The sequence below is a fragment of the Oncorhynchus mykiss genome, chromosome 6 (assembly GCF_057628025.1).
Source record: "Oncorhynchus mykiss isolate SJ-2025 chromosome 6, ASM5762802v1, whole genome shotgun sequence".
In the NCBI taxonomy this organism is placed as follows: Eukaryota; Metazoa; Chordata; class Actinopteri; order Salmoniformes; family Salmonidae; genus Oncorhynchus; species Oncorhynchus mykiss.
The window spans coordinates 23,502,132-23,528,090 of NC_143027.1; the positions used below are offsets into that span (position 1 = coordinate 23,502,132).

At 43.3% G+C, this 25,959-nt stretch overlaps 1 protein-coding gene and 1 long non-coding RNA gene across 5 annotated transcripts in view; both read right to left on the bottom strand.

Moving 5' to 3' along the window:
• LOC110525537 (paxillin) overlaps window positions 1-22,666 on the bottom strand; it is a 32,171-nt gene extending 9,505 nt beyond the window's left edge. For 2 of the 3 annotated variants that reach the window (XM_021605728.3, XM_021605726.3), the window contains exons 1-8: window positions 22,461-22,614; window positions 3,917-4,125; window positions 3,734-3,819; window positions 3,468-3,607; window positions 3,124-3,316; window positions 2,785-2,899; window positions 1,287-2,618; window positions 64-336 (exon numbers count right to left, since the gene is read on the bottom strand). In XM_021605728.3, coding sequence (XP_021461403.3) covers window positions 64-336; window positions 1,287-2,618; window positions 2,785-2,899; window positions 3,124-3,316; window positions 3,468-3,607; window positions 3,734-3,819; window positions 3,917-4,125; window positions 22,461-22,473 — 2,361 coding nt within the window. In that variant the 5' untranslated portion in view covers window positions 22,474-22,614. Of the gene's footprint in view, window positions 1-63; window positions 337-1,286; window positions 2,619-2,784; window positions 2,900-3,123; window positions 3,317-3,467; window positions 3,608-3,733; window positions 3,820-3,916; window positions 4,126-22,460 lie in introns of all 3 variants that reach the window. The other variant, XM_021605730.3, reaches the window with a different exon arrangement.
• Window positions 22,667-23,541: 875 nt separating this feature from the next.
• LOC110525539 (uncharacterized) lies at window positions 23,542-25,368 on the bottom strand. 2 transcript variants are annotated; one of them, XR_016496566.1, is made up of 3 exons: window positions 25,029-25,368; window positions 24,187-24,732; window positions 23,542-24,106 (listed from the first exon to the last, which is right to left on the bottom strand). It is a non-coding gene; the product is annotated as an uncharacterized LOC110525539 (long non-coding RNA). The 2 variants fall into 2 exon arrangements; XR_016496565.1 differs by lacking the exon at window positions 24,187-24,732 and having other exon boundaries at window positions 25,029-25,356.
• Between the last annotated feature and the right edge of the window lie 591 nt (window positions 25,369-25,959).

Here is a 25,959-nt window from a genome sequence, read left to right on the forward strand (position 1 = left end):
GAGAAGGTAAAAAAAATAATATCTGGGATGGTGTGATCTTGTTGTGATCGTATCCAGGCCAACCTTGTCCACCTCATTCGCAGCCCCATCGCCACGGAAACGCTGTGGCTTGGACATGACGATAACGCCCTCAGTGAGCCAATCGTCCGGCTGCTTGCGCCGGCGGTCAGCCAATCGGCCAATCCCCAGCTTCCCCTGCAGCTCCTCTATGAGGCGGTCCTGTGAGCTGCTCTTGTTGACGATGATGGGGCCCATCCGCCCCCTCCGGGGGTGACCCTCTCGGTACATGGGGTGCACATTGGGGGTCTCCTTGGTGCGCCTTATCACAGACTTAAGCTAGAAGGAGAATGAGCATCAGGACTCCACTGTGATCCAGTTACAATACCACAGACCAGGTGAGTGGTTCAGTTCAGAGGAAGCACCATTCCAGTTCACTCAAAGCCAAAGGCAGCCATCTCCTCAAGGGTATCTATCAGCGGTGGGTAAAGGCATGTCCAAAGGAATGTGTCAGTGAGCTCAGAGTCACACTCCATGCTGTATTACATGCTCAGTCCCCATCTCACCGTCCCATTTGTTCTCTGACCGTTAAGCAGAACATAGTTGGGCAAGATGAGGGCATCATGCTGACGCAACAAGTGAGGTAGTCATAGGATGCAGTCACAACTCAAATTGTTTGGTTTTAACAAGACATGCCAACAAAGGTCACAGCCAGGCAGTACTGCTGAGCATTCAGTGCTTTTCAAGTCGGTTCGATCATTGAAAAATAATCACGGTTTTGATTATTAACGGACAAGTAGGCGGGGGTGCAATAGATTGTCATTGTAGTTAATTACCAGGTATTCTGTGCTTGAACTATGTAGAATATTGGCCTGTTGGAAACTACAACTCCCTACTACATCGCAAAGTTCGGGCTTAATCTGATTTCTCTATAGAAACTGGGCCTCAAGCTCACAAAAAAATGAAAATAAAAACAGTATTCAAACTTAACAGACATTGTTCAATTAGTTGTTAAAAACAAACAAAAAAATAACTGAAATTTCGGTTAATTGCTCATCACTACCAGGCAGTCAACAATAAGAGACTGCAGTAGCAGCAAACATCCAGATGTGCACATTGTAAAGACAGTATCTACACACACACAATTTGTCAAACAGATGTTTTGGTATCACACCAAGCCATTTCTGCCATCGCAGAAAGATAGTTTTGTATGAATGACATTTAACTCCGTTGTTTCTATGTGTGTTTGTGCAGAACAGCACAATGTGGTGTTGAGAGCTGTCCCATACATGTCCAGATGCAGAGACTCTGTCCATGGTGGCAGGCTGCAGCAGAGGTAGGTCCATGGCAGCATCAGGAGTTCCAGGGCAGGAGGAGCCATCCAGGGACTCATCCATCCAGCTGGCCTCAGTCATCGGGGTCATGCTCCCATCTGTATAAGGTCTCTCTGTATAAGGAGTCATACTACCATCCAGTCCATCTTGGAGACACATGTTCAGCTCCACATCAGCCCAGTCCATGAGCTCCCTGTGCCCATCTATGTGTCCACTCATTACTGACCCATCCCGGGTAATTGTCCCCTCACGGGTACTTGCCCCATCCGGGGTACACCCGGTAGTGTCTGGCTGAACCTCCCTTCTGTCTAAGGGCATGATGACCTCCTCATGTACCTCCTGCACCACTTCCCTCTTCAGCTGAGGTGCCTCCCCCTTCAGCTGCAGTGTGTCAGTAGGGACTCTATCGTTCTCCATCTTGGTGAAACTCATGGCCAGCAGCTTATCCAGGGCTTCATCCAGAGAGGGCTCAGCTGCAGGGACTGGCTCCAGAACTCTCCTGGAGATCTTGGGGCTGGTGAGAGCTGGGGGAGAGGGAGACTTGGGAGAAGCGACCAGAGATGGTGAGGGGGCTTTAGAAGCAGTGAGAGGAGGACTTTTGGTGACAGAAGCATGGAGAGGTGAATGAGTCTTGGTGACAGAAGCATGGAGAGGTGAAGGAGTCTTGGAGGTAGAGACAGGAACAGGACTCTTGGTAGTGGTTGGAGTAGAGAAACATAGATCCATGTCAGTCAGGGGACTGGTGCTCTTGGTAACAGTAGGGGGAGTTGTACCAAGTTCTAGAAATGAACTATGGGATTTTAAGGGGTTATTGTCCAGGGTGACACTGGCTGAGTTCAGTGATGGTTTAGCAGCATTAGGAGGACTTGGGTATGTGCTAAGTGAAGGGTTGGAGTGGTTGAGGGCTACCAGAGACTTCTGACAAGACGACAGGATGGTCGCAGAGACGTCGATGACAACTTTTGGTTCTGGGTCACTCTCTGCAAATGACAGAGGGCTCTGGGAGGTTACAGTAGCTGGGGGAGGGCTTGACAATAAGGGATGTGGAGAGGACACTGCCCCCCCTGAGTCCCCACTTTCCTCCTCTATGTGCAGCTCCCATGCAGGTAGAGAGAAAAGAGGAGAGTCACAGGCAGGTTGAGAGGGTGAGAGGGAGGAGGGGTCAGCTGCAGCAAGGGAGGAGCAGGTACGTGGAGGAGGATGGACCTCCAGAATGATGCTGGGGGAGGTTCCTGCCAGATCAAGCTGAAGGTCAGAGTTCATAGACCCCAAGGAGCCGAGGACAGGCTAGAGGACAGGACAGGCAGGAGAGAGGAAAGGGACACCACAAGAAGAGGAAAATATTAAAGAGAAATAATCAGATTAGAAAATAGATATAGAATTAAAAAGGTATCTACTAAAGGATTTTTCATGAGGTAATAAGAGGACAAGCGTAAGACACACACACACACACCTTGAAGTCGGAAAGGGAGGCCATGAGCTCATCAAGTTCACGTGTGGCACAGGAAGCTGACATTCTGGCCTGCTGCTGAGAGGAAGAGTCCAACTCATTGTGAAGGACAGAGGGGCTGCAGAATACACAAACAAAACATGATCACACACAATCCAACATTGACCTCCTCATTTTTCATTTCATCCTAATATGTGATAAGATGGAGCACCCAAACACAGGCTACAGTTGATTATTAACATGATCTCATTGCTAGCTAGCTTGTATCCTATAATTCAAGATGATGACAAACTCCTTGTCCATCTGTGATTCTTGAATAGGAGTAACTGCAAATCTGATTACCTGGGAGTGGGTACAGAGCCCTCCAGCTCATCCAGCAGACTCTCCACAGTGGGCCGGCCCTCCTCCACCGCCTGCCTCCCGTTCCGTTTGGTCTTCTCCTGAGACGGAGGGCTCACCATGACGTCAGGGGGACCCCCGTTCTCCTGCACATAGTGGGTTATGCTGCATGACGGCAGGGGTGGGGCTGTTTCCTCTGTGGGTAGAAAGGACAGTGGGACATGATATCATCACAGTATTATGCAGTAAACACATACTGCAAAGACAAGAGAGAAGTTCCGCTTAGGTAGCATAAACACCAAAACCTAGTGAAAAATGATGTAGGATGTGTTTAGCTGTCTGTGTACCTGTGGTGGGGAAGGAGGGAGAGTTCTGCTGGACAGCATTGAGCTCCAGGAGCAGCCTGTCCAGCTCTGACAGGTTACTGCCCAGAGCTGAGCTCATAGCATCTGCAGACTGTTCAACAGACTTCTGTTTGTTGGGGAAACTGACAGAGGCAGAGAGACAATGCTTTGTCAATTGTGTTTGAGTATAAAAACAGTGACAGACGGTATAGTAGCCTCCCAGTGGGGGTGCCTTCCTGAAGATCTGTTCCTATGGCCCTCCTGCCTACCTGTACACGTGGTCCTCTTCAATGTGGGACAGGGGCGGGCTGCTACTGTCCCTGGACCATAAGCTCTTCGGAGCTGAACCCAAGGACTGCAGAGGAGGACATTCACTAAGTTTAGTCATGAAAAGCCATTTAATGAATGAGATGTGAGTCTGAGTCGTGGTTCTGAGGTACAGTATGACTGACCTGTTGGGAGGAGTGGTGGGAGTCCAGGGAGTCTGTCACAGAGCCATTCAGAGCCTCAGCCGAGGGAGGGGGTGGCACCGGGGGAGGGACTGACACATCCTGGTAGGAGCTCCCTCCAGTGGGGAAGGAGTAGGGGGTCTCCTCAGACAGGAACACAGGATGCTTGGAGATGTGGGACGTCGTGGATTCCAGGTCCGCCAACAAAGCGTCTGAGAAGGAGAGAGATACCTCCATTGTTACACAGCATACACTCAGTCAAACATTACAGAAAGAAATACACAAACCAAGGCTGCCTCTGTATCATTACATCAATACAAAATGTGTTTGTTTTTTTTAAGATTGAGGGTGGATATTTGTTTCCCCTCTTTCTGGAGCAAATCATTCATAGAAGACCAAGATGCAACACAACTTCTATGCTTAGCATCAATGAGAATGTGACAGATTTAGTTATTTTGCCTCCATTAGACTGAAAATAATTCAAAGCGCCCAGCATCTGGGCCTCTCCAGCTGGAGTCTACTGAGCGGCGGGTGTCTGTAAACTAACAATGCCTACGCGTACCGGTCAGCCTCTCACTCCAAAAAAAAGCCTGCTCCCAAGGCCCCCCTCCACCAGGAGCCAAGTTTAGGCCCTGTCATCATCACAGCTCGACACAGACACAAAGCCCCAGTGTCATTTCTAAACCCACCAGTCTGGTTAACATCTCCCCTGAAACCCCCACCTTCCTCGCTCCATCAATCTTTCCATCAGGCTCTAATATATTGCTGCTTTCAGTAAGTACCTAGCTATCCGTCTTTGCTTGTCCATCGTTCCTTCCGTCCGATTGTCTTCCTAACAGAAAAACACCTTTCTTAACCTGTTGCCCTTTTCAAAAGGCTTTGTGTGAGTGTGGTCATCAGACAGACAGACATCATATACATCTCCTCCAGGGCTATCCTGTGTACAGCATTAGTGTCCCCTGGAACACCAGAACAAAACAGACCCTTACATCACATACTCCATCCATCCTCAGTCAGTCAAGCATAGCCTGTTCAAATGTTCCTGTTCATACTGGATGGTGTCAAAGGGAATCCTTGTCGTCAACTCCATATAACAGAACCAAGTCAATTCAAAAGCCAATTTACATAAATCAGCTTCAAACCAAGAGAACATTAAAATAGGCTAAACTAAATTATATGATAAATGGACAGTCCATAAGATGCCAACATTACTACAACTTTATGAGGTGAACAACAAATAGACAAATCATTTTTTACAGACCACAGTCCAAAAGTCCCTCTTCAGTCACACACAAAATCCTCTTTGCAAGAAGAAAAACAAAAGCAAAAAAAACAGACAAGAAATTAAGATGAAATAAAGTTCACAGAATATTCAAGTTTTTCTGGGTAAAATGCCCCCTTACTATCCTCCTGATATGCCACCTGACAGATCCAGTACCCAGAAGTGTGTGCAACGGCTTATGCAGCCAGAGAGGGACAGAGATAGACAGAGAGGACTAGCTAGTGTCCTGTCTGTTGAGGGTGTGGTTTGGAGGCAGGGGGACAGAGACACACTGGATATTAACCCCAACAATATTTTATTTATTTAACTTGGCAAGTCGGTTTAAGAACAAATTCTTATTTACAATGACGGCCTACCCGGGCAAACCTGGACGACGCTGGGCCAATTGTGCGACGCCCTCCCTCCCGCCCTCCAACTCACCCCAGGGATACATTTCTCACTCATAATAATCAAGTCTGTGTCTACTCCTGTAAACAGTTTTGATCTATTTTGATCTATTTTCAAAAATAATTCCCAGAAAGATTTTTTTAAATTGCCATCAACTAGACGTCAACGACATCTCTATCGTTCATCCTTAACAACTTTATTTGAATAGGACTATGTTACAATTGTTCTGTGGGAACAGAGCTTTCAGTTTAACCAATTCACTACCACAGAGCTTTCAGTTGAACCTATTCACTACCACAGAGCTTTCAGTTGAACCTATTCACTACCACAGTACTTCCCCCACTGTTCATTCAAACCACAGAGACCCCAACCAGTAGCTAGGTGTTTACGTCATATAGTTAAACCACATGGGTGCTAAATCTATTTAAAGCTGTAAGTTCAGCAAATAAGTCTGCTCAAAATAAGCTGCACCTGGTGCTGACATGCTGAACAAGGACTTACTAAAGTTGACGTCATCACCCTTACAATAAAGCCCATGAAAAAAAAAAATTATAATAGAAATGTCATTTTTTATTTTTAAATTTTTTTTTTTTTAAATCACTGCCCATCTCCCTATCCGGTCATTCACTTGGGAATTGATATCTTACACATTATGGTGTGGTTTCCCAATAACAGTTCATACTAAAACAATACAAATCACACATGGCTAACCAGGTATGATATAGAGTACATAGAAGAACTTCATGACCTTACTCCTGGCAGCGAGGAAAAGTTCCTCAGTATCTGTTGCCAGACTGGGATCTCTATTCTCTGCCTAGTACCACTAGACTACCCCCCCCCCCCCCCCCCCCGTTGCTACTACATCTGTGACACTGGCCAACCCCTGTGGTACTGATCAGTCAGAGATCTTAGTCCACATCTGATTAAGTGTTTCAAGCAACGTATTGTCAAGGGTATAGCTAGCTCGATGACATACAGCGAAAGCTGGTGCCCACTACCCACCTTCATTGTAAAGGAATTGTTTGTTAACAAACTAAAGAACAATGAGTAGAGGATATTTAAAATCATAGCTAGAGGTCAGCCGCAATACACTTGCCTGTAGTGCTTTAGGCCAGGGCTACACTGACATTCGGCTTTACTGGAGTGTGAAAGTGGAAATGCCACTGGAATAAATTTGTGTTGATTGTCCCTCCTGTGGGAGGCAGCAATGAGTCTGACACCGATGAACTGTAAAATGGTCTGTGGCCTGAGTTGGTCTGGGGGGAGTTAGTGGCATTAAGAATGCAAAGAAGTACTGTAAGGGGTGGGGGTAAAGGTTATGAGATGGGTAAAATCCAATCATTTTTCAGAGGAAATCCTGACTACTTTTGAAAAAAAAAATTATTTATACAACTGTTCATTTCTATGGGAAACATGTATTCTGCCATTTGGGGATTCTAAGCAGGGCTAAATGCCAGAGAGATCAGTTCATCGGACTTTGTTTATTGCAGCTTCTATGACCTAAATAGATTTGCAATACATTCCTGTCCTGCCTTTTCATTGAAAGCATCTTAACATACAGTCAATATTCAAACATAGGCCAACAGCCTTATGTTGTGTGCATTCTTTGGGTGGTGGGTACGTGTAGATTCTTGCCTCTGTCCATAGCCCCCCTCCTCCTAACTGTACCAAAGCCCTGCAGTCTATCTGATAGGCGGGAAGGTACATGGTGAATTCCACACATTCCACTGTCCGGCTCCGAGAGAGAAAGCAGCCAGGGAAACAGAGAGGAGGGTGACAGAGGAGAGGCATGAGGTGGAGGCCAAGAATGGAAGAGAGGGATGATTTGGTTTACCCAGGGACTCTAAATATCAGTAATATGTCATCTACATGAAATGAACAAATATTAAGATAAAAACACAGAATACAATGTTTTGTAATACAGGCTATAATTGGCAAGACAGAAACCACCAGTCAATCAGTTGCACTAAGACTAGGTTCCAGATGAGGGAAAAAAAAGAAAAACCTGGCTGCTTAGTTTAAAAACAATCGATGTACTACTCTATAATTTAGATAACAGGGCCAGATCAGAAAAGTACCACATACTTTAAAATTGCAGGAGAAGAGAGATGTCAATTTTTATTACCCATGGCAGGCCCAGATTGCCATGCTTCCCAGGTTAACAGGCAAGCTAATCTTTCCCACATCTTTAACACATTGGACACAGTGATGGGCCACCAGGGTCCACGACTCACCTGTTTATAGCTGGGGGCAGAACTGGCCACAGCCCCACGTAGAAAGTAACACTATCCGGCCTTCCCAACATTATATTTATATCAATCAGGAGAGACAGGGGCCAGAGAGGGGTGGAGAGAAATACCACAGAGGAGAATAGCAGATAGGGAAGGGGGAGAAATACCACAGAGGAGAATAGCAGATAGAGAAGGGGGAAAGGGAGTATACAGCACAGAGAGAGAAGGGTGAACAGGGAGTGTAAAGACATCCTGAAGGGAGTACAGACACAGTGAGAGAGAGGGAGTGGTGTGGTGTCTCAGAGAAAGACAGAAAGATATTGAAGCAAGATGGGGTCAACGGCTTCAAAATAATCCCCACCAAAAATACCCGCCCAAGCAACCCCATATCTGAAAGATGACACTCCCCTGAAGAGAGCGCTGGACCAAAATAAAAGCACTTCCCCACAGGCCAGTAAATCAGATGACAGGGGAAAGTCTAAAAGACCATTTTGACACACAGTCGTGCTTAGACATCGAGAACAAACTCACACCAATAGATTAGTGAGAGAGCCAGCGGCTACCATGAGCTTGTGTGTGTTGGAGGGGGTGTGAAAACCTCAAGGATAGACAGCCTTGTTTCTCTTCCCCAAGTTCAGCTTGTGCAACACTGAATCAAACCAACCAACCTCCAAAAACAGCCAGCCATATTCCATGCTCTGTGGCCCTGTGGAATCCTCCACACTGAGCTCTTTGAACAACATGCCCTGGGGAGTCCCAGCCTGAGTAATGTGGGAAGAATCCAGCAGGAACTCAGAGTCCTGCTCCATTACACTTACACTGGGGGGGGGGGGGGGGGGGGGGGGGGGGGAAAGAGGGCTTGACTAACTTTTATTGGTCAAAATTGTCCATAACAGCAGTGGCAGAGCATTCATTTCCTGGCCCTGAACGCAGATTCTGCTCATTGTTTTCGCTTATGTTTCCTCAGGATGTGAGGCAGGGTTCATTGCCTAAGCAATGAGGTCAGTCATGCAGATCCCCCTCCCCCAGACTCAGAACAGGATGGGTGTGGAAGGAGCACAGAAAGACCTGGACTGGACTGATTTACAGACAGGACCCTCACATTAGTTCAGAAGGCAGGCCCACACAAACATACAGTAGTGGTAGGCATACAGGGAGAAACCCTACAGGTCCCTGGGGGTGATGACTAGTCTGGTAACACTGGCCCACTGCTGACTTACTGAAATACAGAAACTCACCAACTGCCAAAGTTGTAAGGACAGCTATGTTGTCTAAGTTACAGAGTGTGGTTGGAAAATATCGTAAACATTTAGGACCACTAGTGTTGGGCGGTATCCAGATTTCCATTCCATTTCTGTACCATACCGGGGTATATGGTATTACCAAATGTGCACACAAGGGGCGCTATAAATATGTTTTTTGGGGGATGCACAAAACAATTTAGGCACCAGGGATGTTGATCCAGGAGAGGATTGAATGTCTCGGTTGTAACCAAGAAGCTTGATAACTAGCCACTTAGCTAGGAAACCAAATGCATAGCTGGAGCCCTGAGCTAGATATAATTTGACACATCTTAGATTTCTTATGGTTATACTTAAAAGCAGTGGCATAGCCCTGTAGCCCCCTCCCAAAAAATATCTATATATATTTTAAACAGTATTTCGAAATAGACATTTTAAACCGTATACCGAGGTATCGCCCAAGCCTAATAGACATTTTAAACCGTATATCGAGGTATCGCCCAAGCCTAATAGACATTTTAAACCGTATACCGAGGTATCGCCCAAGCCTAATAGACATTTTAAACCGTATACCGAGGTATCGCCCAAGCCTAATAGACATTTTAAACCGTATACCGAGGTATCGCCCAAGCCTAATAGACATTTTAAACCGTATACCGAGGTATCGCCCAAGCCTAATAGACATTTTAAACCGTATACCGAGGTATCGCCCAAACCTAAGGACCACACCATTTAATGTGCACCCAGTCCTCTCTTGAACAAGGGAATATGGCAATGTTTCTACAAGGTAATCAACGAATACAGTCCACATCTCCTCAAAAGAGGATACAGGACCCTGAACAGCTTCTACCCAAAAGCTAAATCGTTAGTCCATGTAGCCATTTGGTTATCTGCCGGGACCCTTTTTGGACTAACTATGACTCATCACATATGCTGATGCTACTTTTTAATCCTCTGTCACTTTAATCCTAGTTATATGTACATATTTACCTCAATCACCTCATTCCCCCGCACAGCGACTCAGTACTGGTATCCCTTGTATATAGCCAGGTTATTGTTACTCATTGTGCATCTATTATTAAGCATTTTACTTTTCTATTATTTATCTTTCTGTAACGGCCGTTGCTGGTGGAAAAAGGTGAGGACCAAGGTGCAGCGTGGTATGTGTCCATATTTATTAAAATGAATACGGAAATAACAAAAATACAAATGAGACACGACCGAAAACCGTTCTGGCTGGTGCAGACAACAGAAAACAATCACCCATGAAACACAATAGAAAACAGGCTCCCTAAATATGGTTCTCAATCAGGGACAACGATTGACAGCCGCCTCTGATTGAGAACCATACCAGGCCAAACACAGAAATAGCAAATCATAGAAAAACTAACATAGACAACCCACCCAACTCACGCCCTGACCATACTAAAACAAAGACATAACAAAAGAAACAAGGTCAGAACATGACACTTTCTTTCTTTCATTCTGCATTGTTAAGGGCCCGTAAGTAAGCATTTCACTGTTAGTCCACACCGGTTGTTCACGAAGCATGTAAAAAATAAAAAGTGATTACTGTTCAGACTGCAACGTTGCCTCTCCTATAATGCTGTCCTCTCAACCAGCTGCCCACCTACACACCACTCTTATCTTAATGACTGGTCATGACATAAACGAAGGCTGCTTTCAGCCCACAGGGACAGCCCGTCTGTGTGTTTCCCAAGCAAGGAGAGTCAATCATACAGGCTCCTGAGGAATTCACACAGAGAGGAGAGTGGGGACACGCCACACTAACACGCCAGTAAGACAGGCCATCTGACACTGACTGTCACATGTGGGTAAAGACGCACATCTGGGAGAAAGCTCAGCTGCACTGCGGCCACATCAGTAATGGTTCTGGGCCTTGTTCTGGACCTGGCTACCACCTGATCGGAGCTGCGTGAGACACGTCTGAGTCTCTGGAACGTTCACATGCCTTGTCTAACCTAGGGTTGCTCACACGGTACAACAGAATCCCCCCTGCTTTTTGGGAGGGTAGGAAATGGGGACATCTCTGGTACACTGGGCCAAGTAGAAAGAGGAGAGGATGATTGGGTTACGCAGCTCTACGTCATCAGAGGAATCCCTGCAGAGACCAGGGAATAGGGTTTTACTAGGACACAGTAGGACTGACTGAGGGTACCGGTTTGTGAAGAGCCCTTTCTTTACAGGGCCAGTGTGGAACAGTGGTGGGAGTTGGTGAGCTGTAACCCAGTAAGTATTTGGCCTTGATGTTAAGACATTCCACAGCAGCCTCTCCCCCTCCCTCAGGCCTGGCTTCCCCCGACTTAAGTGAGACAGCAGGCTCCCTCTCATTTAACAATCAGTCCTTTCACTGGCTCAGAGCAGCTTTACCATCTAATGAGCCATGGAGGTATTCTCAGATCAGGCTAAGCACAAAAGATGTCTCCTTGTCCCTCCACTTAAACAAGTAAAAAAACATCTCACTGACATGCTATTTTGGGTCATTCATACAGAACAACAATGCCCATCAGCCAGCATGATCAGCCAGATGCTTGGTCCCTAAAATGCACTGAAACATGTAACCATGGAATATGATCTATGTGTACAAGTATGAACGGTGCAGGTTCGCGTACAGTAGGCTCTGCTATTAGAGGTATGCCGGGTTCCAGGCGTTTGTGTAAATATCTCTAGTGCAAATCTGTATCTGAGAAAGTCCTCTAGTCGTTTGAAGACCCATATTGCTGCAGGTCTGTAGGATACTCTAATGTCTGAGTATGTACTCTAAACATGACTACCCAGCTAACAAACATTCCCAGAACTTTAGAGAACGTTCCCTTAGGTCTCAATAGGTCATTAACTAACGTTATCATAGGAATGTTCCTGTGATGTCCTAGGAATGTTTCCAAGAGACCATCACCTTAAATGTTAAATAGAACGTCATTACCTTGTTCTCAGAACTTAAGATGTTAACTGTTCTAGACATGTTTCATGGGAGCGTTGAAAGAATAGTCATGTCTCCAGTTCTGATGGTTAGGAGAATATTCCATCAACGACCCACCCAACATAGTTGCCATGTTATCAGAAAATAACTTGTCTAGAATCTTAATAGTTTAAGTGGAAACGTGGCAAGAACATTTGCGCCAAATGTGTCATTACTCATCTTGTTACTGTTGCCCAGCCAATCAAGGCCCTGATTGGTGAACCACTGATCCACTCACAGAGCTCTGTCTGTTGGCAAGATTAGGGACACACACACACACACACCTTTTAACATAGTGTTCTCAGCTTCCATATTTGCCGCACATGATTTAATTGTGCATGTTCATTTATACATGAAGTATTATTCAGCATATCCTCACTCGGGAGTTGAACTCACAACCTCTTGGTTTACGATACGGTAATCTTCCTGCTACACCACCATGTCTGTGTCAGGTATCAGCTGATATGACTCTTCTCTCATCATTGATTTGATTTAAATGATTTCATCAATTTAAGAGCTTTCGGTTTAGGGGTCTAATGTTGTTGGGGCATTTGACCCCGTTTTAATCTTACTCCTGAATCAGTAAGATAAACTATTTTGACATTTTTCCACATTAAAATGTCAAGAAGATGGAAAGTTGCGCAGCGAAATAGAATGAATAAATACTGATAATTTATGAGGTAGTGGAAAGGTGGTCAATTTGTGCTCAAGGTGTAATCCTACAGATTCCCAGCTTTCAATGAGAAACTGATTTTAATTAGATACTTTTGGTCATGTAGTGTACGTAGACACCTGCTTGTCAAACATCTCATTACAAAATCATGGGCATTAATATGGAGTGGTCCCCCTTTGCTGCTTTAACAGCCTCCACTCTTCTGGGAAGGCTTTCCACTAGACGTTGGAACATTGTTCTGGGGACTTGCTTCGATTCAGCCACAAGAGCGTTAGTGAGGTCGGGCACCAATGTTGGGCGATTAGGCCTGGCTTGCAGTCGGCGTTCTAATTCATCCCAAAGGAGTTTGATGGGGTTGAGGTCAGGGCTCTGTGCAGGCCAGTCAAGTTCTTCTACGCCAATCTAGTCAAATAATTTCTGTATGGACCTCACTTTGTGCACCGGGGCATTGTCATGCTGAAACAGGAAAGGGCCTTCCCCAAACTGTTGCCACAATGTTGGAAGCACAGAATCGTCTAGAAGGTCAATGTGTTAAGGATTTCCCTTCACTGGCGCTAAAGGGCCTAGCCCAAACCATGAAAACAGCCCCAGACCATTATTCCTCTTCCACCAAGCTTGTGTGCCCTACCACTTCGCAGCTGAGCCATTGTTACTCCTAGACACTTCCACTTCACAATACAGCACTTACAATTGACCAGGGCAACTCTAGCAGGGCAGAAATTTGACAAACTGACTTGTTGGAAAGGTGGCCGGCCACCTATGACCGTGCCACGTTGAAGAAGTCACTGAGTCATTAAGGCCATTCTACTGCCAATGTTGGTCTATGGAGATTGCATGGCAGTGTGCTCGATTGTATACACCTGTCAGCAACGGGTGTCGCTGAAATAGCCAAATCCACTAATTTTAAGGGGTGTCAACACACATTTGTATATAAAGTGTAAGATAGGGGTGTTGTCAAATAATGACATGAACATATTTGATAAGAATGTGAAGGTAGTGTGACTCCCCTTGCGGATCTCAAACCCAGGCCACCAGCACTTATGATGAACGCCATAACCACTGGGATATCCTTGGGACATGTGCTTGCTTAAAAGGCCAGTATAGTTAGGACCTGTCCAGAAGCAAACCCTAACTCTTTCTCTGTAGGCACTTGTGAAACAACTAGATAGGTGTAAACAGGAGTAATATTAAAAACAGGGTTATATGGCCCACAAACATTAGACAACTATACAAAAAGCCCTAAAATTAATGAAATAAGGAAATCAAATCAATGAGAGAATAGTCAGATTAACAGATTAACTGCAGTGGCAAACCGTGATTATCTGACCTAGGCTTTAGTTGTGGAAAAAAAAATGACAATACATCAGATCAAATGTAGAAAAAGAACAGAAACAGAGCATCACTTAATGCACCCGACATTATATTGTGTAGTCGAACCATTGCAGACTCTAGTGCAGGAGACGCAATGCTTTTTGATGAAAAGCAGCCGTGCTTCGGGCTGCAGCACACAAGGCCAGCACACGGACACAACAATTATTTTCTGTCCTCAGATACAGAGAGCTGTGATACCCGGTGTGCAGATGAAGAGGTCCCAATAGAATAAGGGTACATCCTCGTATACCATGGACTGTATGTGTAACAAGGTTAGCAAAAAACAGTTGAAGTCGGAAGTTTACATACACTTAGGTTGGAGTCATTTAAAACTTGTTTTTCAACCACTCCACAAATTTCTTGTTAACAAATTATAGTTTTGGCAAGTTGTTTAGGACATCTACTTTGTGCATGACAAGTAATTTTTCCAACAATTGTTTACAGACAGATTGTTTCACTGTATCACAATTCCAGTGGGTCAGAAGTTTACATACACTAAGTTGACCGTGCCTTCAAACAGCTTGGAAAATGCCAGAAAATGACGTCATGGCTTTAGAAGCTTCTGATAGGATAATTGACATAATTTGAGTCAACTGGAGGTGTACCTGTGGATGTATTTCAAGGCCTACCTTCAAACTCAGTGCCTCTTTGCTTGACATCATGGGAAAATCAAAAGAATCAGCCAAGACCTCAGAAAAAAATGTGTAGACCTCCACAAGTCTGGTTCATCCTTGGGAGCAATTTCAAAACGCCTGAAGGTACCATGTTCATCTGTATAAACAATAGTATGCAAGTATAAACACCATGGAACCATGCAGCCATCATACCGCTCAGGAAGGAGACGCTTTCTGTCTCCTAGAGATGAACGTACTTTGGTGCGAAAAGTGCAAATCAATCCCAGAACAGCAGCAAAGGACCTGGAGGAAACAGGTACAAAAGTATCTATATCCACAGTAAAACGAGTCCTATGTCGACATCAGCAAGGAAGAAGCCACTGCTCCAAAACCTCCATAAAAAAGCCAGACTACAGTTTGCAACTACACATGGGGACAAAGATTGTACTTTTTGGAGAAATGTCCTCTGGTCTGATAAAACAACTTCAGGAACTTCAGGAAACAGCAGAGGGAACACCCCCCTATCCACATCGATGGAACAGTAGTGGAGAGGGTAGTAAGTTTTAAGTTCCTCGGCGTACACATCACAGACAAACTGAATTGGTCCACCCACACAGACAGCATCGTGAAGAAGGCGCAGCAGCGCCTCTTCAACCTCAGGAGGCTGAAGAAATTCAGCTTGTCACCAAAAGCACTCACAAACATCTACAGATGCACAATCGAGAGCATCCTGTCGGGCTGTATCACCGCCTGGTACGGCAACTGCTCCGCCCACAACCGTAAGGCTCTCCAGAGGGTAGTGAGGTATTACTAGCCACTTTATCTATGCCACTTTGTTTACATACTCATCTCATATGTATATACTGCACTCAATACCATCTACTGTATCTTGCCTATGCCGTTCTGTACCATCACTCATTCATATCTTTATGTTCATATTCTTTATCCCCTTACACTTGTGTCTATAAGGTAGTAGTTTTGGTATTGTTAGCTAGATTACTTGTTGGTTATTACTGCATTGTCGGAACTAGAAGCACAAGCATTTCGCTACACTCGCATTAACATCTGCTAACCATGTGACAAATAAAATTTGATTTGATTTGGATCTGTTTGGCGATAATGACCATTGTTATGTTTGGGGGAAAAACACCATCCCTACCGTGAAGCACGGCATTCTGCAGCGATACACCAACCCAATCTGATCATACAACTGTGTGATCACGCACTATGGAGTAACTTCTTTGAAGTGAAGTGTTGAAACTTGTTAAATTGTTAACTATTATTCAAGACCTACATGTACAAGTCAGTTCTCCCACACATTTTATTTGACATTTATTTACATAGCACTTTTTGGTGTCCCAGTTAAGTCTTATTTTCAATGACAGCCTAGGAACAGTGGGTTAACTGCCTTGTTCAGGGTCAGAATGACAGATTTGTACCTTGTCAGCTTGGGGATTTGAACTTGCAACCTTTCAGTTACTAGTCCAATGCTCTAACCACTAGGCTACCCTGCCGCTAGACTGCTTCCTGTATATAGCCTCGTTATTGTTATTTTAATGTGTTACTTATTTTTTGCTGTTGTGTATTTGGTAACTATTTCTTGAACTGCATTGTTGGTTAAGGGCTTGTAAGTAGGCATTTCACGGTCTACACCTGTTGTATTCGGGGCATGTGACAAATAAAGTTAGATTGGATTTGTCAATGTTGATACAAATCACATATCCCAAATCCTGCAATAAAGAGGGGAAGGGAATCTGTCTCTAATTTGTCTGTTTCGGTGTTGTATTCTCAAATGAACAGTGCATTTTTGTTCAGTCATAAGCTCTTTTGACACGACGATAAGGTGAAGGTGCTCTTTACTCAAATGGCACAACAGAATCATACAGATGGTCCACAGCATACAGTGCATTCACTAAGTATTCAGACCTTCTCCACATTGTTACGTTACAGCCTTATTCTAAAATCGATTACATTTTTTTTTTATCCTCAATCTGCACACAATACCCCATAATGACAAAACAAAAACAGGTTTTTAAAACTTAAATACATGTACATAAGTATTCAAAACCTTTGCTATGAGACTCGAAATTGAGCTCAGGTACATCCTGTTAACCACTGATACTTGGAGTCCATTTGTGGTAAATTCAATTGATTGGACATGCTTTGGAAAGGCACACACCGGTTTATATTAGGTCCCACAGTTGACAGTGCATGTCAGAGCAAAAACCAAGCCATGAGTTCGAAGGAATTGTCTGTAGCGCTCTGAGACAGGATTGTGTCGAGGCACAGATCTGGGTAAGGGTACCAAAAAAAAACATCTGCCACATTGAAGGTCCCCAAGAACACAGTGGCCTTATTCAATCTTACATGGAAGAAGTTTGGAACCACCAAGACTCTTCCTAGAGCTGGCCACACAACCAAACTGAGCAATCAGGGGAGAAGGGCCTTGGTCAGGGAGGTGATCAAGAAACCGATGGTCACTGACAGAGTTCCTCTGTGGCGATGGGAGAACCTCCCAGAACAAGAACTTTCACAAAGGACAATCTGTGCAGGACTCCATCAAATCAGGCCTTTATGGTAGTGGCCAGATGGAAGCCACTCCTCAGTAAAAGGCACATGACAGCCAGCTACAAGTTTGAGACTCCTTTAGGGGCCTTTTGGCAGACCATGAGAAACAAGACTCTCTGGTCTGATGAAACCAAGATTGAACTCTTTGGCCTGAATGCCAAGCGTCACATCTGGAGGAAACCTGGCACTATCCCTATGGTGAAGCATGGTGGTGGCAGCATTATACTGTGGGGAAGTTTTTCAGCGGCAGGGACTGGAAGACAAGTTAGCATCCAGGGAAAGATGAACGGAGCAAAGTACAGAGAGATCCTTGATGAAAACCTGCTCCAGAGTGCTCAGGACGTCAGACTAGGGTGAAGGTTCACCTTCCAACAGGACAATGACCCTAAGTAAACAGCCAAGACAACGCAGGAGTGGCTTTGGGACAAGTCTCCGAATGTCCTTGAGTGGCCCAGCCAGAGCCCGGACTTGAACCCGATCGAATATCTCTGGAGAGACCTGAAAATAGCTGTGCAGCGGCACTCCCCATCCAACATGACAGAGCTTGAGAGGATCTTCAGAGAAGAATGGGGAAAAACTCCACAAATACAGGTGTGTCAAGCTTGAAGTGTCATACCCAAGAAGATTGGGGCAGCAGGTAGCCTAGTGGTTAGAGCGTTGGACTAATAACCTAAAGGTTGTAAGATCAAATCCCGAGCTGACAAGGTACAAATCTGTCATTCTGCCCCTGAACAGGCAGTTAACCCACTGTTCCTAGGCAGTCATAGAAAATAAGAATTTGTTCTTAACTGACTTGCCTAGTTAAATAAAGTTTAAATCAAAGAACTGAGGCTGTAATTGCTGCTTCAACTGAGTAAAATGTCATTTTTTGCTTTGTCATTATGGGGTATGTGTGTAGATTGATGGGGGGGGGGGGGACAATTTAATACATTTTCGAATAAAGTTTAACATAACAAAATGTGTAAAAAGTAAAGTGGTCGGAATACTCTCCGAATGCACTGCATCTTGTATTACTGAAGGATGCCTCCTTTCATATCTGGAAAAGGACAAGATGGAAAAGGACTGCTGCTGCAGTTTCTCCTTTGTCCTTTTCCAGATCATCTTCACAGTGGGAATCCAGTCGACATGGGTGTCTTGACAGAGATCAGCTGGTGAACCTACTGTAGTACATAAACAAATTAAAAGCATACCTGATGTTAGAATAACACTTATTTCGGTTACCTATACCAACCTTAATTGTTTTGTTGTGTTTAACTCATTTAGGTGTTTAAGTCACATTTAAGTCACATAAAGTCACACAGCGTCCTCTCCCATTGAGACCTTTGTCCTATGCTGTAATGTCCATACATTTGATCTCCTCTTATGAATAAAGTTCAACAAATCATCAAATCAAATTGTTACATGCCCGAAAACAACAGGTGTAGACAATGCAGTTCAATAAATACATTTCAGAAAATATTTACTGAAGACACAAAATTGATCAATTGTTCAGCAGTCTTGGGGGTAGAAGCTGTTAAGGAGCCTTTTTGGTCCTAGACTTGGCGCTCCAGTACTGCTTGCCGTGCAGTAGCAGAGAGAAATTTTTGGGCCTTCCTCTGACACCTCCTATTATATAAGTCTTGGATGTCAGGAAGCTTGGCCCCAGTGATGTACTGGTCCGTATGCACTGGTCCGTATGCACTACCCTCTGTAGTGCCTTACGGTCTGATGTCGAGCAATTGGCAAACCCGGCCGCGATGCAACCAGCTCTCGATGGTGCAGCTGTAGAAATTTGAGGATCTGAGGACCCATGCCAAATCTTTTTAGTCTCCTGAGGGGGAAAAGGTGTTGTCATGCCCTCTTCACATCTGTCTTGGTGTGTTTGGACCATCATAGTTCGTTGGTGATTTGGACACCAAGGAACTAGAAATAAGCATTTTTTGGTTTGTATATGGCTTTATACAGCTCGTTGAGTGCAGTCTTAGTGCCATCGTCGATTTGTGGTGGTGTTTAGACAGCTACGAATAATATAAATGAGAACCATCTTAGTAGATGGTGTAGTCTACAGCATATCATGAGGTATTCTACCTCAGGCGAGCAATACCTCAAGACTTTAATATTAGACATTGCGCACTAGCAGTTATTGACAAATAGACACACACACCCGCCCCTCGTATTATCAGACGTAGCTGCTCTGTCCTGCCGATTCATGGAGAAGCCAGCTCTATATTATCGGTGTCGTCATTCAGCCATGTCTAGGTGAAACATAAGATATTACCATTTTTAATGTCCAGTTGGTAGGATAGTCTTAAATTGTAGATCGTCCAGTTTGTTTTCCAATGATTGCACGTTGGCCAATAATACGGAGGGTAGTGGTCGTTTAACCTACTCGTCGGCAAATTCTTACAAGGCACTCCGCCCTTCCCCCCCCTTGTCAACACCTTGTTAGCATAACAGCTAAACTAAACACGAAATCGGACTTGATTTACCAGTGATGAAATTATCATAGCAGACAGCTGTCTGGGTTCAGGTCTTGATGGGCAAAAAGTTTTTTTTATTTTCTGACAGTTCTTGAGTCATCTCATTGATGCCATCAATGGTGTTTCATGATTGCAGGGAATCTGTAAACATGTTTTTTCCTCCGTTACCTTTCCTGCCTTGTTAGAGCAGCTAAACAATCAACATAAAATCACCAGGGTGATGAATCTATTAGTTTTAGGCACTGTTATCATGCAGTTTGGGGATGCAACTCGGCTGTTGTCGGAATAATTAATGCAATAGTCTTCCAACATGACCAGCAGGAGGTGTCGTATGTCAACTGCAAACCCGATATTGTCTCAAATCTAGGTTGTGCCTTTAGATCTAGAGAAAACTAAGGAAGAATTTCACTTCTCAAACCCCTGGCGTAGTCTGCTTGGTCTGTTTCGCAAACGTTCCCGGAAGTCTGGCTATGTTGTACCTCTGGGTTTAGAAACTCTGGCCTAGACACCTCACTTTTTTTCATGTAATTTTTTTTATGGCCGCCCATTGCAAGTCAAAATGTGATTGGTTCTTTCCACTGTCACTCCAAAATTCTGCACTAATAGCTGAACGGCACAGGCCTTCTGTCCATCTTCTGAAGGCCTAGCCAATGGCTGGCTGAGCTAGCTAGACTTTTCTACCCAGACACCACCAAAAGAAAATCCAGATTGAAGAGAAAAACCTATCCAGTTTGAACCCTTTCCTTTCCAACACAACCCAAAGCGATGAAATCAGGAGATTATTAAAAATTATTGAAAATATGAAAAAGAAATTAAAACAATTAAAAATATATATACAGTACCAGTCAAAAGTTGACACACCTACTCATTCAAGGGTTTTTCTTTATTTGGACTATTTTCTACATTGTAGAATAGAGAAAACATCAAAACTATGAAATAACATATATAGAATAATGTAGTAACCAAAAAAAGTCTTAAACAAATCAAAATATATTTCAGATTTGAGTTTCTTCAAAAAAGCCACCCTTTGCCTTGATGAGAGCTTGGCCAAGCCCATCAAGGATCTGATTGGTGAACCACTGATCCATTCACAGCTCTATTTTTGTTGGTAAAGTTTGGGGGACACATGCACAATGCTTTTAAGTGTTTTCGACTTACATATTTGACATACATGATTACAGTGTACATGTTAATTTATATTGTTCTTCTTGCTACTGCACTTGAAGAAACATTCAAAGTTCTTGACTGACCTTCATGTCTTAAAGTAATGATGGACTGTCATTTCTCTTTCCTTATTTGAGCTGTTATTGCCATAATATTGATCTGGTATTTTACCAAATAGGGCTATCTTCTGTATACCACCCCTACCTTGTAACAACACAACTGATTGGCTCAAACACATTAAGAGCGAAAGAAATTCCACAAATTAACATTTAACAAGGCACACCTGTTAATTTAAATGCATTCCAGGTGAACGGGAACATCTGCCGACTGATACACAGGAATGTTCTTGCAACATTCCTATCAAACGTGTCTAGTACATTATTATCTTGTATTCTGAGAACATGGCCATGTATGTTTGGTGTAATATTCCCCTAACACTCAGGAAACTACATCAATGAGAACATTGTAACCACATTCTAGAGAAGTTCTGTTTGACATTAAGGGAATTTTCACCTAACACCAAAATATGTTGAAAAGGGTGCTCAGAAGGTTTTTGCTAACATAAATACAATTAATTTAATTAACGGAAAACTGGACACAGAGGAACATTACAAAAATGATCTCCCTGGAATGGTTAGCTGGGTAGCCTTGGACATGAGACCCAGCCTAGGACAGTTTCAGCCTTGGACATGAGACCCATATATAAAACAGAAGACACTCGGCCTGCTATCAGCACAGAACTACCACTAGAAATAAAGTCAGTCAGAGACAACCAAATACAGGTAGGGATCCAACCACTATATAATAAGTAAATATTTAGTTTCACTCATATGCCATGAATGTTGACATTAAAAGTTAGTAAATCTAATTTGAGCAGGGTGCCTGTGGAGAAGGCACAACCATATTTGCCATACAATAAGTGACAATGGGCTTGATTAAAATTCAAGCGGCAGACATACACTATTTATGACATTTCACATGTTTTTCTTATATTGAGATTGTGTCGCCATTTGGAACGTTTGGATAACACTGAACATAAAAGGCTATAACGTTACAAACTTGCTCCGTGTTACTTTGGCCAACTTCAAGCATCTGTACCAACTGCATTGAGACCGAGTTGTAGTAAAAAAAAAAAATAATAATAATAATACAAAAATACGCCCATAACTCTTACGCCTACGATGGTAAAGTCAATCAATATGGGTGGAATCTCGTTTTTATACAAACAATGTTGACACCATCAGACGAACTTTTGCTAAAATGTTAGCATAAATTCTTAGTTTTTTAAAATTTATTTTTTAAAGCTGACGAGATTACTTGTTATTATTCAGTTCGAATGCGGGAAATCCGACATGAAAAGATAAACAATGTTTAATTCGAAGCTTTTGTACGTAGTTTACTTTAAACCAACTCTCCCTGTTGGCTTCAGATATTTACAAAAAATCCCAGGCCGTCGATTATCCCAAGACCTTGAAATCTCCGGCGCCTCGAAATACATTGTTTTCTCTCCACCCATACTTGCCGCTATACTAAATAGAAAAAGGCTGAGATTAGAAAAGGACATGGTTTGAACTTACCTAAATCGTCCATACTTCCAGAATTGGCTTCACCAGTTAAAATATTTTTCGATGTCCGTGATCCCTCTCAAAATCTCAATTAGTTTAAACACTGTGCTGAAGTTGGTTGGGAAGTACAATACATGACCGCACAGCGACGAGCACGCGCATCTATATACGCCGACATGAAGAGACCCCGGGTTGTTTAAATAACTTTGATAAAGGGCGGCCTCTAGCGAGTGAACTAAATTTATACAAAGTACAATACTACTGTATATCAGACAGGCTCGTACTTAAACCTCAGTGGACAGGCTGCCTAAAATAAACATTGTTATATGAAAACAGTGTAACCGCGATTGATGAAGAAACATTTTTACACAATTTACAGCAGCTACATCTACCTATATGTTTTATTAGTTACAAGCCAGCGTAGGTCAATTCCACCTCAATAACGAAAATGATTTTCATACCTAAAAAAAAATGTTCAGCTTGGGCATTTTTCCAATTTGTGAAAAATGTAATTGATAAGAGAATTATGTTCTCCAGGTACATCACCCAATTTAATTATATTACTCTCAGTCTGCAAACCAGAATTTGTAAGATCCTGGTCGAATGAAACAGATGGAGGCCCAGCTAAATAGTCAAACATGTTTATTCACAGGAACGTTCTAAAGTCAAGAATACAAAACAATTCATTTTATACTGACTTCTCAAGCCCACACATTCACACAGCCATACTCACACACATGTCCTGCTACGCACACACTGTCTGTCTCACTACCCAGCCGACAGATAGGCAAAGAGACAGAGACCTTGTCCTTGTCCTACCAGTTCTCTCCCAAGTCTCTAGTCAGGTCGGCACCAAGCTCAGACAGTCTGTGTTTATAATACCATAAAGACATATTGTTTTACCCTAATTCTGACTAGGACCACACATTTCTTGATTATGATTTTATACATGCTAATCAATTCCTTACAATTATATGTTTCAGGGCGGAATATTCTAATCATTATATTAATGGACAATTCTCACCTATCAGTAATCCCAACCTGTAAGAATTCTCTTGAGGAATTGTTCATACTAAAATCAGAAGAGACCATGCAAATGTAGAATAGCTTTATTATACAGATACCACACAAAATACTTGTATTTCAATCATCAGCTGTCAGAGGTTACATAATTAACTGACCATACAGCCACATGTGAATTGAATTTAGATTCCAGCAACTGCAAGGAGGACCATTTTTGTAATCATTATCACTTCCCCATTATTCAGTGGCTGAAAAGGGGAAATGCTGGCTACTCTTTTGTTAGAGGTCTCATCTTCAATTCCAAGCTAAAACTTAAAAACAACTCCACATCTGGTTTTGAGGCATCTTCGGTTACTCATTTCAAGGTGTAACTTCACAGAAACAGTGGAGGTGATCCTGAGACGTTCTGCCTATACGCCTCTCAGAAGTCCACAGCCTTGAGTTTCCTCTCCTGTGCCTGGGTCAGTGGCTGCTGAGCGTGAGAGGATCTTCCTGTGGAGGCGGTGGTGCTTGCCGATTCCTAGTCTAGGCAGATCACGGTTCAGGCCCTCCAGCAGAACACAGGACTTACACAGCGCCTGGCTGTAGATGTAGCCACAGGACTGTTTAAGGACCGTTTAAACTAGGCTACACATCTGAAATAAGATAGATAAAATAAGCCTGATCAATAACAAATACATTTGCCTTATATTTTACCTGCACATATCTTATCAACCTTCAGCATCCTGGCTCCCCTGTCCAGCGCCTGTCTTCGGGAACACTCTACAGAAAGAGCAATTGTTCTGCAGTCCGATCTGCTTCACTATGGCATCCATGGTCCAGCCATACAGCTCCTCATATGACACAATCTTCAGAGGTAGTTCATACTACTGCTGGTTTTCTTCAGTCCCCAAGGAGTCATCACGGTTACCTGTCATACCCTCGTCCACTGAGAGCAGCATTAGTTTCAGGCCATAGTTATAGCGCTCATTTAAGACCTTCATGAGGTGTGCCTCTTCCACCAATCCATTTGTTTTTTATGGACAGAAAAGAGCAGAAGAGCATTGTTTACTGAGGTGGCCAGCACAGTGGAATCCTTCCCGCCAGAGGCACCAATGCCCAGTCTCTCCATCTTTGAAGAGCTGCGCTGATATTATTGTCTGATACACCTCCTCCTCAAAGGCCCAGAAGAGGCACTCTTTGCACAAGGAATGGGCCGTCTTTGGACGTTTCAGCACTGCACTCTTCTCAGCACAGCTGCTACAAATGACTGGCATCTTGACTGTGGAGGACAGGACAGTTTGCTATATGAAGGCAATAGCATAAATGATTATCCTCTTACAAGGTTGAAATATTCACCTGTGTTATAAGAGTTAAGTATAGGATGTCAAACAGACTACTACTAGCCAGCTAAGGGTTCTGCATATAGACTGAAGGTTCTGAAGAATACTGGACAACCTATGCAAATAACATCTAGCTAACAACAATGTCAGTTTAGGTTATCTAGCTAGCTAGAAAATATATACTTTGATGAGCGGCTTGACAGCTAGTTAGCTAAAGATGCTAGCTTGCACTTACTTAACCGCTGCTGAAAACTCAAATTGAAAGTCTCGCCTCTAGCCGTGCTCGATCCTTGAGCTCGTGTTTTTATGCCATGTCTAAACTTGTTTTTTTAAATGTCGCGTTAAAAACTAATGGAAACTGGGAACTCGTAAATCTTCGACTTCTGACTTCTGTGGGTTCAAAACAACTGGGAACTAAAAAAAAAAACTGGGAAAAAACTATTTGAACGGTCACTTAAGTCATGAGTTGACCTCGTTCCCATTTTTTTTTGAAAGCGGCTTAATATCTTACCAATGCAATGTGATCTTCGTAATCGTAATCGTCACCTTATTCTTCTTCTTCTTCTTCTTCTTCGGAGTTTAACGGCGGCTGGCATCCAATATGTTGCGTTACCGCCCCCAACTGGACTATAATATTTTTATATATTTTTATTTCACCTTTATTTAACCAGGTAGGCAAGTTGAGAACAAGTTCTCATTTACAATTGCGACCTGGCCAAGATAAAGCAAAGCAGTTCGACACATACAACGACACAGAGTTACACATGGAGTAAAACAAACATACAGTCAATAATACAGTATAAACAAGTCTATATACAATGTGAGCAAATGAGGTGAGATAAGGGAGGTAAAGGCAAAAAAAAAAAAAGCCATGGTGGCAAAGTAAATACAATATAGCAAGTAAAACACTGGAATGGTAGATTTGCAGTGGAAGAATGTGCAAAGTAGAAATAAAAATAATGGGGTGCAAAGGAGCAAAAAAATAAATAAAATGTAAAAAAATACAGTAGGGAAAGAGGTAGTTGTTTGAGCTAAATTATAGGTGGGCTATGCACAGGTGCAGTAATCTATATGGTCATATAATATAAATCCTGTATACTTTGTGATACAAAATGAAAACGAACCCTACACTTCTGGAGGCTGTTGAGGGGAGGACGGCTAATAAT